Source organism: Anopheles stephensi, chromosome 2, assembly GCF_013141755.1.
Source record: "Anopheles stephensi strain Indian chromosome 2, UCI_ANSTEP_V1.0, whole genome shotgun sequence".
In the NCBI taxonomy this organism is placed as follows: domain Eukaryota; kingdom Metazoa; phylum Arthropoda; class Insecta; order Diptera; family Culicidae; genus Anopheles; species Anopheles stephensi.
The window spans coordinates 29,647,049-29,659,639 of record NC_050202.1 but is presented as its reverse complement, the minus strand read 5'-3'; the positions used below and the strand labels follow the sequence as shown (position 1 = coordinate 29,659,639).

The window sequence follows — 12,591 nt, the reverse complement described above, 5'->3', positions numbered from 1 at the left end:
ATGAACAATAATTTCTCAATTAATTTAACTGCTTTCTTGGCGAATTGAATGCTCAGTACATTTATAGCAAAACATGCTTTGCATACCGGCCAGGCGTGTCAAATTGTTTTGACGTTACGCTGCGGGCATAACGTGCGCTACGAACTGACACATGCACACGTTCGAGTTTTCAACCCGCTGCCATACACGCCGGCAAATTGTCAACGTTACACGATCGCACACACCACGATATTTCGCCGGAAAGTTGGAAGAATTCAGGTGCTTCGTGCCACCTTTCCTATGATTTACCTCTTGGTTCCATTATTTAACTAACTGTAGAGCACTCGTGCGGCGTGCAAGATGAGTACGATACTGGAAAAGATTGCCCAAATCGAGTCGGAGGTAAGGCATTCTGTGCAAGCGACTTCTGAACCTGCCCTCCCCAAAAAGGCTGCACCCGTACGAGGTTATGATGATTTGTTGTGTGTTTTTTGTTTTGCGATACCCCTGCAACCTCTCGTAGATGGCCCGAACCCAGCGTAACAAGGCGACGGCTGGACATTTGGGTTTGCTGAAGGCACGGTTGGCCAAGTTGCGCCGGGAGCTCATCACCCCCAAGGGTGGCGGCGGTGCATCGGAGCAGGGTTTCGAAGTTTCCAAAACCGGTGACGCACGGGTCGGGTTCGTCGGGTTTCCATCGGTCGGCAAATCAACGCTCCTGTCCAATCTGGCCGGTGTTTACTCGGAGGTGGCGGCGTACGAGTTCACAACGCTCACGACCGTACCGGGCTGTATCAAGTACAAGGGCGCCAAGATACAGCTGCTCGATCTGCCCGGTATTATCGAGGGTGCGAAGGATGGTAAGGGTCGCGGTCGGCAGGTGATTGCGGTGGCGCGCACCTGCAACCTTATCTTCATGGTGCTGGACGTACTGAAGCCGCTGACACACAAGAAGCTGCTCGAGCACGAGCTGGAAGGGTTCGGGCTGCGGTTGAACAAGCAGCCACCGAACATTTCGTTCCGCAAGAAGGACAAGGGCGGCGTGAATCTGAACGCCACCGTCGCCCAATCGGAGCTGGACCTCGACACGGTGAAAACGATACTGGGCGAGTACAAGATACACAACGCGGACATTACGCTCAAGTACGATGCGACGGCGGACGATCTGATCGACGTGATCGAGGGCAACCGCATCTACATCCCGTGCATCTATCTGCTGAACAAAATCGATCAAATCTCGATCGAGGAGCTGGACGTGATCTACAAAATTCCGCACTGCGTACCGATTTCCGCCCACCATCACTGGAACTTTGACGATTTGCTTGAAATGATGTGGAAATATCTGCAGCTGGTGCGAATGTAAGTCAGCCAGCCGAAGCGAGCGTACCAATTTATTGGAGCTACCGTGCATAACGTACCTTGTTTCTACACTTGCAGCTATACCAAACCGAAAGGACAGCTGCCCGACTACAGCTCACCGATCGTGCTGCACCACGAGCATACGTCGGTGGAAAGCTTCTGCAACAAGCTGCATCGAACAATCGCAAAGGAATTCAAATAGTAAGTGCAGTGCTTACTCGATTTGCTCGGTTCATAATTGTCTCTCTCTCCCTTACCACAGTGCGCTCGTGTGGGGCTCGTCTGTAAAACATCAACCGCAAAAGGTCGGCATCGATCACGTGCTGAACGACGAGGATGTGGTGCAGATCGTGAAGAAGGTTTAGAAATGATCGTTCGTTGTGAAATCAGTTGCGTGTGTTTTCCCCCGTCCGATTCTGTTGCGTCCGTCGATCGGGCTGAAACTGTGCGCAAACAATTATGAAAAAAACTGACCGCTTTAATTCTCAAACAAACCCTCGCTGTTTCCGATCCGTTAGCTATGTGAACCGAAAACGCCCGAACCGCACACACTCAAGGTAATGTTCCCAAACGGCTTTATTTTATTATAGCGCTATATTTTTAATACATAAGTAGCGTATCTAATTGGTGGGTTCGGTGGTGGTGGTGGTGGTGCTACGGAATCGTCCTAGGTAACGGTTGCGCAGCTCGGGATTGAACAGACCACGCCGGTTGAGCAACGTGCGCGAGTTAACGGTCGGTTTGCGTTGCATTGGTTCTGCTGTCGTTGGTCGGGACATCATCCTTCGTTTCCCGCCGAAGCGAACCATTCGGCTGTGTGTCCTTGCGGAAGGTTTGGTGGTGGTGGTGGTGGTCGTGGAAGTTGTGACGGCACTGCTCACTGTAAGCTCACTCTGTTGGGTAGTACTTTCTTCCGGTTCCCCGGTCGACAAGGTCGTAAACGGTTCCTTCGCACAGCACAGTTCACAATCCACTTCCTCCAAGCCGCCACCGGACATTGCGGGACAATCGTTTTCACCCGTACACTCACATCCCCGGTACGCTGCACTATCGCGCTCCGTTGTCACAGTTTCGATTCCGGCATCGTCCACCGTACGGGTCACTGGAACCACATCGTCACAGTAGCACGTAGCGGCAAAACCTACCACCAGGGCAAGTAACCGAAGCGACCGCCACATTTCGATTTCGGTGAGCACACGAATGGCTCGTGGGTGCCTTCTTGCGTACCATTAAATATGAGCCGTCGGCAGAAAACTTAATGGGTACATCGGTCAGCGCCGTTTCCACCGGACGCACGGGAAACAGGTTCTGATTCCTGTTTTCACACTGCTCGAGGCCAGCAGGAAAATTGGCGCGAGAGCGGTTCAAGGCCGGCGCGAAGAAGACACAGACGGGTGACCGTTTTGCGGTGAAACATGTTTCCCCCCTCCCGCACACTGGTCTAGCCCGGCGGGGCATACATTTTTATCATCATCCCAACCCACCCGCAGGAACTCGTACGAGACGGATGGGAATGCGAGCGTTGCGATTGCGAGATATGAGTGATGGAAGATTAACATTTGTCTTGCAGCGGGTGGATCGATGTGTTGTGCCGTTGTCCACCACCTGCCGTGTACATTTCCGGCAACATCGTTACTGCATCATCGCGCGCTCGTGTATACGTGTTTTTGCAATTGTTTTATGTCTGTTACGACCCAGGCACTGGTCATTCCCCATCAGCTGCGAGTAATTAAATGAAAGATTTTAATTTTCTGATCGGCCTTCCATCTTCGTTTCTTAAGCAAGTGGGAATTTAACTTGCTTGGAAGAAAAATCAACACAAAGGAGCAAGCAAAGGGGGCGCGAACACTTGATGCCAGGTTCGATTATTTGCGTCATACGTTTTATATTCCACGCGGCCGGCCCATCTAATGTCCCTTAAGAATGGTCTAGAATGCTCGCACGGACGAACGCTATCGGATCAATAATTGATAAAAAATTTAACCTTTTCTTTCAAACGCAAATGCACAATCAATTTTGCTCACTACAAGGGCTGTGATTGTGTGAAAGAAATTTTTATTTCTTTTTTGTTTAACCATATCCATGGGTGACAATAGATACGTGCGTAGTAGACGGCCAGCCAACTCTCTCACAAGTGGCTCATTCTAGCGAGATAACTATAAACAAAATGCACAAATTATCAGCAAAGTCACTAGTTTAACATTTTGCAACTATAAAACATCGTCTGAAGAAACCCAATTATAGAGAATGTTGTTACTGTGCTACAGAGAGAGATCCTAACTTAAATAATGATACAATCTACGGCTCATATGTACACGAACATTTTGGGGGGTCTGAATGTATAAATAAGCTTCGAAACAAGCAAATAACAAACGAATTACACGAAACTAACGACCGTACACCCTCTAGCTTAACTCAATACTTTGTACAACGAAACGCGGCTTTGTGACAGTACACCCCACCCCCGAGGGGTCGCGGAGTGTGGTCATGTTTTGCGTGCGAGGAACGTTTCTTCGAGGCAAGGAATCAGCTCCCCTTACTCCAGGATTGGGAAAAGGGGATCCAAATTCCAAAACTCGCTGAAATCATCGCTCAGCGCATAGTCGAGAGACATCATGCTGGGATCGGTCGGCATTAGTTCGCTCGCTATCGTGGACGGGACGGGCGATCCGAGCGATTCGTACCCGGCGTCGGAAACGCTCGACAATCCTCCGGGGCTCTTGAGCGGGTGGTGCGCGATCGGCGATAGGAGATCCTGCAGCGGCGACGGGGGCCTTATCGTGATGGGAGCGAGTGGCGAGAATGGTTCCGCTGGGAGTGGTGCTGCTGCCGTAGCAGGCGCTGTCTTCTCTGCCGGCTGCTCCATCGGTTCAAGTAGAATCAGTTCTTCGCTTGATGCCTCGGCCACCCCATCCTCACTGCCGTCCATGCAGGTGGTGGTGACTGTTGTTTCGCTGACTTCTTCATCGCCCGCCAGTACGATCGTTATGCAGTTCGTTTCGTTGTCGTACGTGCCGTAGAGTGTATCACTATTCGGTAGCATCACGGCAGGTTGCTGGTTCGGCAAGGGGTCCGACGAAGGGACGACGGAACGCACATCGTGTTCCTCCCGTTCCTGCTTCGGCGGTTCGGCCGGCTGCTCAGATAGCTCGTAAAACGGCGACTTGCTGTAGTTGTGCGTGGTCAGTATTAGGCGATTTCCCGTAGGGGTCTCCGGTCGACTGGGTTCCAGGAGTTCTGCTGCGGTCCCCACCACTGATCCAGACAGGCGCTGGCCGGGGCGCTCGCCTTCGGCATCAAGCGCGCGGCCTGCGCGATCAATGTCTTCCAGGTCTGCGCCGACACCTGCGAGTAGGGTTTCGGCAAGCTCCTCGAGCTGGGACACGTCGAAATTTTCGAACATGTCCTGTAGAGCAGGCAGATCGCAATGATCCTCCACAGGGCTGCCAGCCGCGGATCGTTCGCTGTCGGGGGCAGTGTCGTCTGCGTTTCCGCCGGACCGCACTTGTACAGTCCCTGCTGCTGAGGGCATCGTGGGGATGCTGCTGATCCCGTTTGGCGCCCGGCAGTCACGCAACCCACACTGCCACCAACGACAACGTCGTCCTCCTGCGGTTCCTCCTTCACCTTCCGCTCCTGTGCCAGCAAACGCTGCTGCAGATCCTCGAACCGTCGCTCAAGATCCAGATACTTGCCGTAGATTGCACTCTTCTCGGTGTCCAGTGCGCTGCACCGGTTCTGCAGCTGCACAATCTGCTCCGACTGCTCGTGGATCGTCTTTTCCATCTCTTCCATTTTGGCCTTCTTTCGGTCGCGCGATGTTTGAGCGGCGACACGATTTTTTAGCTTCCTGTTAGGAGGGGGGGCGGGGGTTGCGATGAAAAAGCCATTCATTAGTTTCTGGGTTTGGGTTTGTCCAAAGGAGTTGGTTTGCACTTACTTGCGCTGAATCTTTTCCTCCCATGTCAGATGGTCGAGGCGGCGCTTTTTGCCGCGCACGATGAACTCATCCATCGAGGACGATTCGTCATCCGAAACCATCGACGACAGTGCAACCGATGCGGGCCGCTTGGCCAACGGCTTCACCGCCGTCGTCGTGGTGGTGGTGGTGGCCGACGGTTTCGCTACGACCGTCGGTGCCACGTTAATTGGGATGTATTTGGTCGGTACCGTGATAAAGATCGGGGTACTCATGATGATTGTGACGGCGTTCTAGAACCTTCTCTAGATGGGGCGAGCCTCACTCCGAAAGTGTGTTGTGTGCCACGCTGGCATATGAACGCAAATGTGAATGATTAAAAGCACGGAAAGTGGGGCACTTTGAGCCGTGAAAAGTGACACTCTTTTTTACACTAACATCCTGCAAACGTTGGTTGCAGCTCAGCTTCCACTTGAATGCTTTGTACTTTTATCCAAATATGCGTTAGCGAGCGGATACTTTGCTGTGCTTTGTTTGTAATCGCAAGCTACTACGTGAATGACCCGAGTGCGTATTTTTCACTTCCTGTTCGTTGGTGTGCTTGAATGAATGTGCAAGAAACCGCACACCATGCTGCTGCTTTTCTTTTAAACCTTCCACTCGCTCGGACAACCCGCGAAGGGCGCAAAGGGGTACGAATTTTCTGACGAAACAACCATGCAAGTGTTGCGCTATTGTGAATGGAACTACCAACACCTTCCGTGGGAAAATCCTCCCCATCAACTGCGCACAATATGGAACAGACGGATGTGGTCGCTTCTGATTGGTGGATGCAAAACGGTTGCCAGATTTGCAGAAGATAAAAGTCGCTAGCGTTCGGGGAGTTTTAAATCCTATTGCAATGCAGTTAAAATACAGACACTCGCTTTTTTACTAACCTTAAAAGGCATTCTAATCAAATATTTTGTATAAATGTACTAATCATCGAATAAAATTACCAAAATAATTTAATTTAAAATATTAAATTCAATCTCCCTTCGTGCTGGCAACACTTCCGACGGAAAACTCTACAAAATGGAAAGCTGGCAACCCTTCCTGTCCAATTTGACAGCTGCGGCATGTGACATAACCGAAAGCGAGAAAAACCAAAACAAAACAAACACGCATTGGTAGCGGCCGCAATCGGTTCGCAATTTACCATCCTTACCTCACAGTGCACAATCCAAAGAGATGGCTTTAGTTCTGTTGCGAAGAGTCCGCATCACATCGGCTCCTTTCCTTGGTCTGCAACATTGCCAGCGATGTTTTAGTGCTCGGTTGTCGGAAAATGTCAGCAGCGACCATGGTACCGAACAAACGAACACGGCTAGCAGCGATACAGAGCGACTAGTGAAGGTGGCCATCATCGGATTGCCCAATGCAGGCAAAAGTACCCTCATCAATCGACTCATAGATCACCGAGTAAGCGGAAACGGGTTTGATTTGGGTGTAGGTCTGTTTAATGCGGAAATATTCTTCCATTACAGGTTTGTCCAGTTTCTGCAAAGGTTCACACGACGCGAAAAGCATCGAAAGCTATCCACAGCAAGTCCAACTCACAGGCGATACTTTTCGACACACCGGGGCTAGTGGGCAGCCGGGAGATGAAGAAACACCAGCTCGACCCACACTTTGTGTCCGCCTGCCGGCATGCCATCCAACACTCGAGCCTTATCGGTGTCGTGCACGATGTGTCGAACTCCTGGACACGCCACGCGCTCAATCCGGTGTTGTTGCGTGTGCTGGAAGAGTACGCTCACATACCGAGCTTCTTAATATTGAACAAAATCGATACGTTAAAATCGAAGCGCATCCTGCTGGACATCGTCCGCAACCTGACATGCAATCGGCTCGAAAGCATTCGAAACTATGGCCCACTCGTTCGGCGAAGGAAGAATAAGGAGATTTCCAGGGAAAAAGGATCCCCCACCACCGTGGTTGAGGCTAAGGAGGGCACACCCGTGGAAGGGTGGCCAAATTTTACGGAAATATTTATGGTCTCTGCTATGACGGGCGATGGGTTGCGTGAGGTGATGGCATTCATACACGCCAACTCGAAGCAGCAACCGTGGGAACATTTGCCGGAAGAGCACACGGACCAAACGCCCGAACAGCTGATCGTACAGAGCGTCCGTGCCCGGTTGCTCGACTTCATGCCGCAAGAGATCCCGTACCTGCTGCAGACCGAGCTCGAGTACTATGAGGTGGTCGGTGGGAAGATACTTACCAGCGCCATCGTCACCTGCCCGAACGATCGGATAGCACGGCTGGTGTGCGGAGAGTCGAACGGAAAGCTGCGTCAAATCAATGAGCAGGTAACGTCGGATTTGATCGAAACGTTCGGCATGCCCGTACTGCTCACGATAACGACGCGCGTTCGCAGCAAGGAAACGAAATCATAAGCCGTGTTGTGGTTTGTGGTTTTCTCTTGCGACCAAAGGGATTTTGGAAACGGAGTGATTGCCGGTAATGATTCTATGGGTCTGAAGATTTAAAGTACCCCCTAAAAAAGATATGCACCGAATGGAAACAGCATTGCGGCATTGTTTCGAATAAATCAATAAAACCACCAACAAAATTACATATAGAGTAGAAGGTTATCTAATTTTCGATGCAAAAAAGCCTTTTAATAGTACGATAAATGAGAAAGTTTTTATGCTTTAGTTTGATACACTTATAAACCTGTTGAATGTATTCGTCCCCACTTTGAAACCCATCCCCAGGTCTCGAGCTTCCCATTTAACGTATTAAAGAGCCCGGTAAGTCCTGTTGATCCCGTACTTGTGCACGTACCATCGGATAAACTGTTTACGCAATGTCGGGCGACAGAACGATTCTCCATCGGGGTTGAAGCTTTTCCTCTTCACTTTGTACCCGTTAAAAAAAGAGAGAAAAAAGAAGCACGCAAACACTCATGCGTAAAAATTACGCAAACAGAAACATACTCCAAAAGCGTGGTGGGACCCGAACGAGCGCGCCGTATGCATTTCGACCCAACAGTTTCGAGGGGTTTTTTTTTTTGTGCGTCCCAATGGATGCTGCTCATCCCGGGCACCGTTTCGAGCCCAAAACCTCTAAAGTGGAAAAATGAACCACTTTGTGCGCCCGGTAAGGACGTTAAATCCATCCCGGCGCCAGCCGTCGAAACGGAACGAAGTTCAATAGTGTCCGAACGGGAGCCACAAGCGTTGCCTAAAGGAAAGACTTCTAGTGTCGCGGAAGGTTGAAAAGAATGGGCAGCTGTTGTTTGGTGGTTTGAAGGTGTGTCCACCGTGTTACCGGACGTGTAAGGAAACATTTGCTTTAAACTGTTGTGATCCCTATCCCAATCCCTCCTCTCCACTAAATCCAATATAGAATCACGAACAGGGAACGCGAAAGCGCATTGAAGTCGAAACAAAAACGGACGGGCAGAGCCGCCGTCCTTAGCAGTGGATACGTCCGCATGTTCTGGTGACCCTTTTTTTCCTCCCTGCATTTTCCGGTCCGTTCGGTTGGCGTACGCAAAAGTGTTACCCTGATTCCCATGTCTCGGCTGGACATGATTGAAAGTTTTGAAAAACAAGCTCCCGTCGAAAAATCAAACTCAACCCGCTCATCAAACCGATTGACCATGTGTCGCTTTGCTTGAAGCGCAACAGGCAATGTGGCGCGTTCGCGCCTTTCCCGAACGTACGCATCGGATGTGAAGTCTCCGAACGTTAAACGACGACGGCGATGATGATGATGTTGCTCGTCCGTCCGCATCATATCGGTGATTGGGGAGGTGTGCTATCGTGGGGATGACTCGATGGGGTGGTTCTGCTTTTAAGAGTCCGTTCGGGGCCAGCACTGCCTCAGTCGGTTCGCTGCGTTTCGAGCAGTCGGCAGCAAATCACGGTATCAGCAACAGCCCGAGCACCGAGGTACGGCCGTGTGTCCTTTGCAGTGCTGCTGGCCAGAACGGAAGGACCTACAACCGGGCTGAAGCAGCATTCTTCTGCTCAGTGCTGCCGTGTGGTTCGACGCGTGCAGGTTGCCAGTGATCTTGTGCTGTGTGTTGCGGAACTGTAGTGTGATTTTGGTGAAAATGTTTGTGATTTGGGACAGTTAAAAAGCGACGGCAAAGGATCGAAGGAGACTTTGATGAGCTCAATTTTGAATTTGAAATTCTTTTACGTTGCTTTATGATATTTCTCTTCCATATTTTGTATATTGTGTGTAATATAAACTATTTTAATCTTTTTTTAAACAACGATATTCCAATTATAAAATTATAAAAACCATTTTCTACTTAATATTTTAAATTTTTTTTGATGAGTTTTAGTTTGTTTTAAAATTTTGTATATCTTTTTGTTGGAAAAATCAAGCTTAATATTACAAAACTGCAACTATTTTATTGCTTTTTCTGTTATTTAAGTTTTAATTTTTTATGATGAAAATCCAAGACATTTAGATGATTGTTTTTGCTTGAGCTTGCCGTCGGCGTTTGTATTTCCATGTATAAACTTAGTTAAATATTTTGAAAAAGGAACTGTTTAAAAATAGCATTTCGAGCATCATTTATCCATTTTCCAACTTATTTTATTATATTTCTGTTTTATTATTTTTTGTTCCCATTAACGCGTGCCTTAGATTAAATTGCTTTAAAACCCCTTTACTGGTATTTATGACCAATACAAATAATAACTAGAGCTGGGGGGGAGGCGTGACCAGTAAGCACCAATTTCCTTTCTCTTCGGTAAGCGAAAGACTCACCCACGACGAGTGTCTCCGGCAAACGATTGGTAAACAGTTGGCCAACTTGAAGCACACACTCGCCCAAACGACAGACCGATCGATTCCGATTTTGGAGCTGTATATCCATCCCCCCCTCCAATCTCTAACCGTCGATCTGTTCCGTGTGTGTTCTTGTTTCTGGTTCTGGTTCACCGTGCAGCAGATCGTAGTTTGGTCGTAGGCCGGTGATGTGCAGGAGCTGTGGCGGACCAACGACGCTGGCAGGACGCTGCGGTGGTGGGTTTGGCGCTATCGTGTCCGGTCGGTGGTCGGTAAAAATTAGTGCAAATAGAGTGATTAAGTGGTGATTAATTTGTTGACGCAAGTTGCAAAAATAACCCGTCCGAGGGGGGCGTGTGTGTGTGTGTGTGAGGAGAATCCTTCAGTGGTAAGGCAAGGAGTGGAACATTGGTAACTTGATCGGACGGCCGCCTATCCAGCATTTTTGGACGACGGAAGAACTCTGGGTTTGGGACAGCAACAAAAAAAAAAAACCCGTCGGCCGTGTCTTCACATCAATGTCCAATTAATGGTATGTTTATACTTTGATAATTAGTATTTCAACATTCGCTTACGTCCTCTCTAGCTACAAGAAAACCATATGGACAAAAACCTAGGCACAATTGCTGTTTGACAATAATTAACACCATTTACATTTACTCCACACGTCTGCTTTAAGTTGTTGTTAGCAGGTTTTTGTTTATTTAGCAAACAGCTCTAATTGCACGTTAAACGAAGCACTTTCCCAAACCTCACCAGAAGCCCAGCGTCTTCAGCGGTTTCTGCACAACCGCACACAATTGTTGTCACTTAAAAAGGGTTTAATTTTCGGCCGAAATTAGTTTCGCCCGTCGGGGGTCGACGCGTGTCAAAGATTTTGTGTCGTTTAATTAATGCATGCTGCAGTGCAATAATGCCAGCAGCATCGCGATTGGAGGAGGCTCGGTTCAGCTCGTGTGGTGGGTTTTGCTTTTCTTCAATTGAAGGAATTGATACAGGGTGAGTGAAGGCAAGGGAATGAGTGAGAGGGAGAGTGTTTAGTAATTGCTCAAGAACTTTATGTTTCAGTATTAAAGAATAACTCACATTGAATCTCATAGCCAATATTTTATTTGAATTTGTTTCTAACTTGCTTCCTTGTTGATGGGAGATTTTTTTTATTACATGTAGTAGTGAATTTACAATGCTAGAAATTGAGAAGTAAATTTTGCTTCAATTAACAATCAAGCGAATAAAATGTACTATCAATCAATCAAACTGCAAGAACCTTAAGGTCCGACGCACCATGAAAGGTCGACGGCACCGTGCCATGAAACCTGATTTATTTAATGTATTTGTACAATTTACTGAAATTAAGCGGAACATTTATGTTATTTATGTGTAGAGCACTAAGTATAGTGCGATTGTCAATACGGCGTCAAGCCGTCAAGCCGACCAAAACCCCTATTAATCTTTTCAATCGTTTAACGCTTTTTGGTCTGGATCTATATCCAGCGAGTGAGTATTCGCACTAGCGATTGGATTTAATCGTTCAACTAAGTCGACCGACGTTTCAATTACTAGGCGAAAATTAAGTACTTGTTTTATGAACGTAACAATTTCCGTGCAAAATTAAGTTAAAATGCAATTTTTGCTGGTATTTGTTCGATAAATCAAAGCTATAGCCAACCAGAGAAATATGCTCGCTGGTCAAGCTATTAAACATTTTTACTCCTCTCCGATCCTTTTTTGATGAGGCGAATTTTAATAGGCCAATTTTGCTTCATTTTTATTTGAGGATTATTTTAACAATTTGTTGATACAACTATAGTTGAGCTAAAAAGTTAAAAGGGGTTTTAGTATCCTTAGAATCTTCTTCTTCTCCTTGACTTAGCGGGTCTCGGTGATTGAATTTAATTTATTAATTGATTCACCGTACATTTGCGGAGACTTCATTAAATGACACGCACATGACATAAATTATTGGATCGCTTTGTCCGAAAGTCCGATGTCCATGTGCCCGATAACGCAAAACTTGCAACCATTGACGCGGTCTAAGGGATCCCGTTGTTGTTGAAATAATTATAAATCTGTGCTTGTTAGGACACAACATCAAGAGAGTTGTCGAGAAGGTCGGATACAAAAAGACCCTGGGATATTTTATGACCAACTACCAGGAAATGATTGAAGTCCTATAGTCCTAGATCTTCTTCTTCCTTGGCACTACAACCTCTAGGGGTCTCGGCCTGCCATTTCTGACATTCTGTGACTTCATATTACCCATAACAAAGTAGTTCGGTCTGGATGGGATTTGAACCCAGGTCCTGCCGTATGAAGACCGCCGCCGTTATCGGCTCGGCCACCGGTCCGCCCCCCTAGTCCTAGATATCGGCTATCTAATATAAGACTTATTGACTGATAGACAGTGAAATGCAAGGATATATTGCTCATTAAAAAAGATGCAGGAAATTAAAAAGAATCTAGTTCAAAGTACATCGTATATAAAGTCTATATAAGTTAAGTTACATGAAAGTGATACAACCATACTTTCCCAAAAA

At 47.7% G+C, this 12,591-nt stretch overlaps 4 protein-coding genes across 12 annotated transcripts in view; 3 read left to right on the top strand and 1 right to left on the bottom strand.

Annotated features, from left to right (window-relative positions):
* Nucleotides 1–155: 155 nt before the first annotated feature.
* Nucleotides 156–1,832, top strand: LOC118506127 (GTP-binding protein 128up). Its single transcript, XM_036042861.1, has 4 exons — nucleotides 156–381; nucleotides 503–1,338; nucleotides 1,417–1,539; nucleotides 1,601–1,832. Exons 1-4 carry the CDS (start codon nucleotides 340–342, stop codon nucleotides 1,701–1,703), a joined length of 1,104 nt encoding a protein of 367 aa, XP_035898754.1. The 5' UTR covers nucleotides 156–339; the 3' UTR covers nucleotides 1,704–1,832.
* Nucleotides 1,833–3,874: 2,042 nt separating this feature from the next.
* Nucleotides 3,875–6,051, bottom strand: LOC118507358. The gene is made up of 3 exons (XM_036045765.1): nucleotides 5,279–6,051; nucleotides 4,921–5,188; nucleotides 3,875–4,876 (listed from the first exon to the last, which is right to left on the bottom strand). The coding sequence occupies exons 1-3, from the start codon at nucleotides 5,530–5,532 to the stop codon at nucleotides 3,875–3,877; spliced, it is 1,524 nt and encodes a 507-aa protein (XP_035901658.1). The 5' UTR covers nucleotides 5,533–6,051.
* A 317-nt stretch (nucleotides 6,052–6,368) lies between these two features.
* On the top strand, nucleotides 6,369–7,901 carry LOC118506126 (GTPase Era, mitochondrial). The gene is made up of 2 exons (XM_036042860.1): nucleotides 6,369–6,718; nucleotides 6,784–7,901. Exons 1-2 carry the CDS (start codon nucleotides 6,488–6,490, stop codon nucleotides 7,696–7,698), a joined length of 1,146 nt encoding a protein of 381 aa, XP_035898753.1. The 5' UTR covers nucleotides 6,369–6,487; the 3' UTR covers nucleotides 7,699–7,901.
* A 1,236-nt stretch (nucleotides 7,902–9,137) lies between these two features.
* LOC118506124 (sodium-dependent serotonin transporter) overlaps nucleotides 9,138–12,591 on the top strand; it is a 33,832-nt gene continuing 30,378 nt past the window's right edge. The window contains exons 1-3 of one of the 9 annotated variants that reach the window (XM_036042853.1): nucleotides 9,146–9,367; nucleotides 9,911–10,016; nucleotides 10,215–10,586. The gene's annotated coding sequence lies outside the window, so the exon portion shown is untranslated. Of the gene's footprint in view, nucleotides 9,368–9,910; nucleotides 10,587–12,591 lie in introns of all 9 variants that reach the window. The other 8 variants (XM_036042851.1, XM_036042850.1, XM_036042858.1 and 5 more) reach the window with 8 other exon arrangements.

What these genes read in the sequence shown, in the direction of transcription:
- LOC118506127 (XM_036042861.1), top strand. Translation starts at nt 340, where the DNA reads ATGAGTACGATACTGGAAAAGATTGCCCAAATCGAGTCGGAG. An exon ending in TATCTGCAGCTGGTGCGAAT is followed by an intron (nt 1,339 to 1,416) that starts GTAAGTCAGCCA and finishes CTACACTTGCAG; the next exon opens with CTATACCAAACCGAAAGGAC. An exon ending in ATCGCAAAGGAATTCAAATA is followed by an intron (nt 1,540 to 1,600) that starts GTAAGTGCAGTG and finishes CCCTTACCACAG; the next exon opens with TGCGCTCGTGTGGGGCTCGT.
- LOC118506126 (XM_036042860.1), top strand. Translation starts at nt 6,488, where the DNA reads ATGGCTTTAGTTCTGTTGCGAAGAGTCCGCATCACATCGGCTCCTTTC. An exon ending in ATCGACTCATAGATCACCGA is followed by an intron (nt 6,719 to 6,783) that starts GTAAGCGGAAAC and finishes CTTCCATTACAG; the next exon opens with GTTTGTCCAGTTTCTGCAAA.
- LOC118507358 (XM_036045765.1), bottom strand. Translation starts at nt 5,532, where the DNA reads ATGAGTACCCCGATCTTTATCACGGTACCGACCAAATACATCCCAATT. An exon ending in GAGGAAAAGATTCAGCGCAA is followed by an intron (nt 5,189 to 5,278) that starts GTAAGTGCAAAC and finishes CCCTCCTAACAG; the next exon opens with GAAGCTAAAAAATCGTGTCG. An exon ending in ACGTTGTCGTTGGTGGCAGT is followed by an intron (nt 4,877 to 4,920) that starts GTGGGTTGCGTG and finishes ATCAGCAGCATC; the next exon opens with CCCACGATGCCCTCAGCAGC.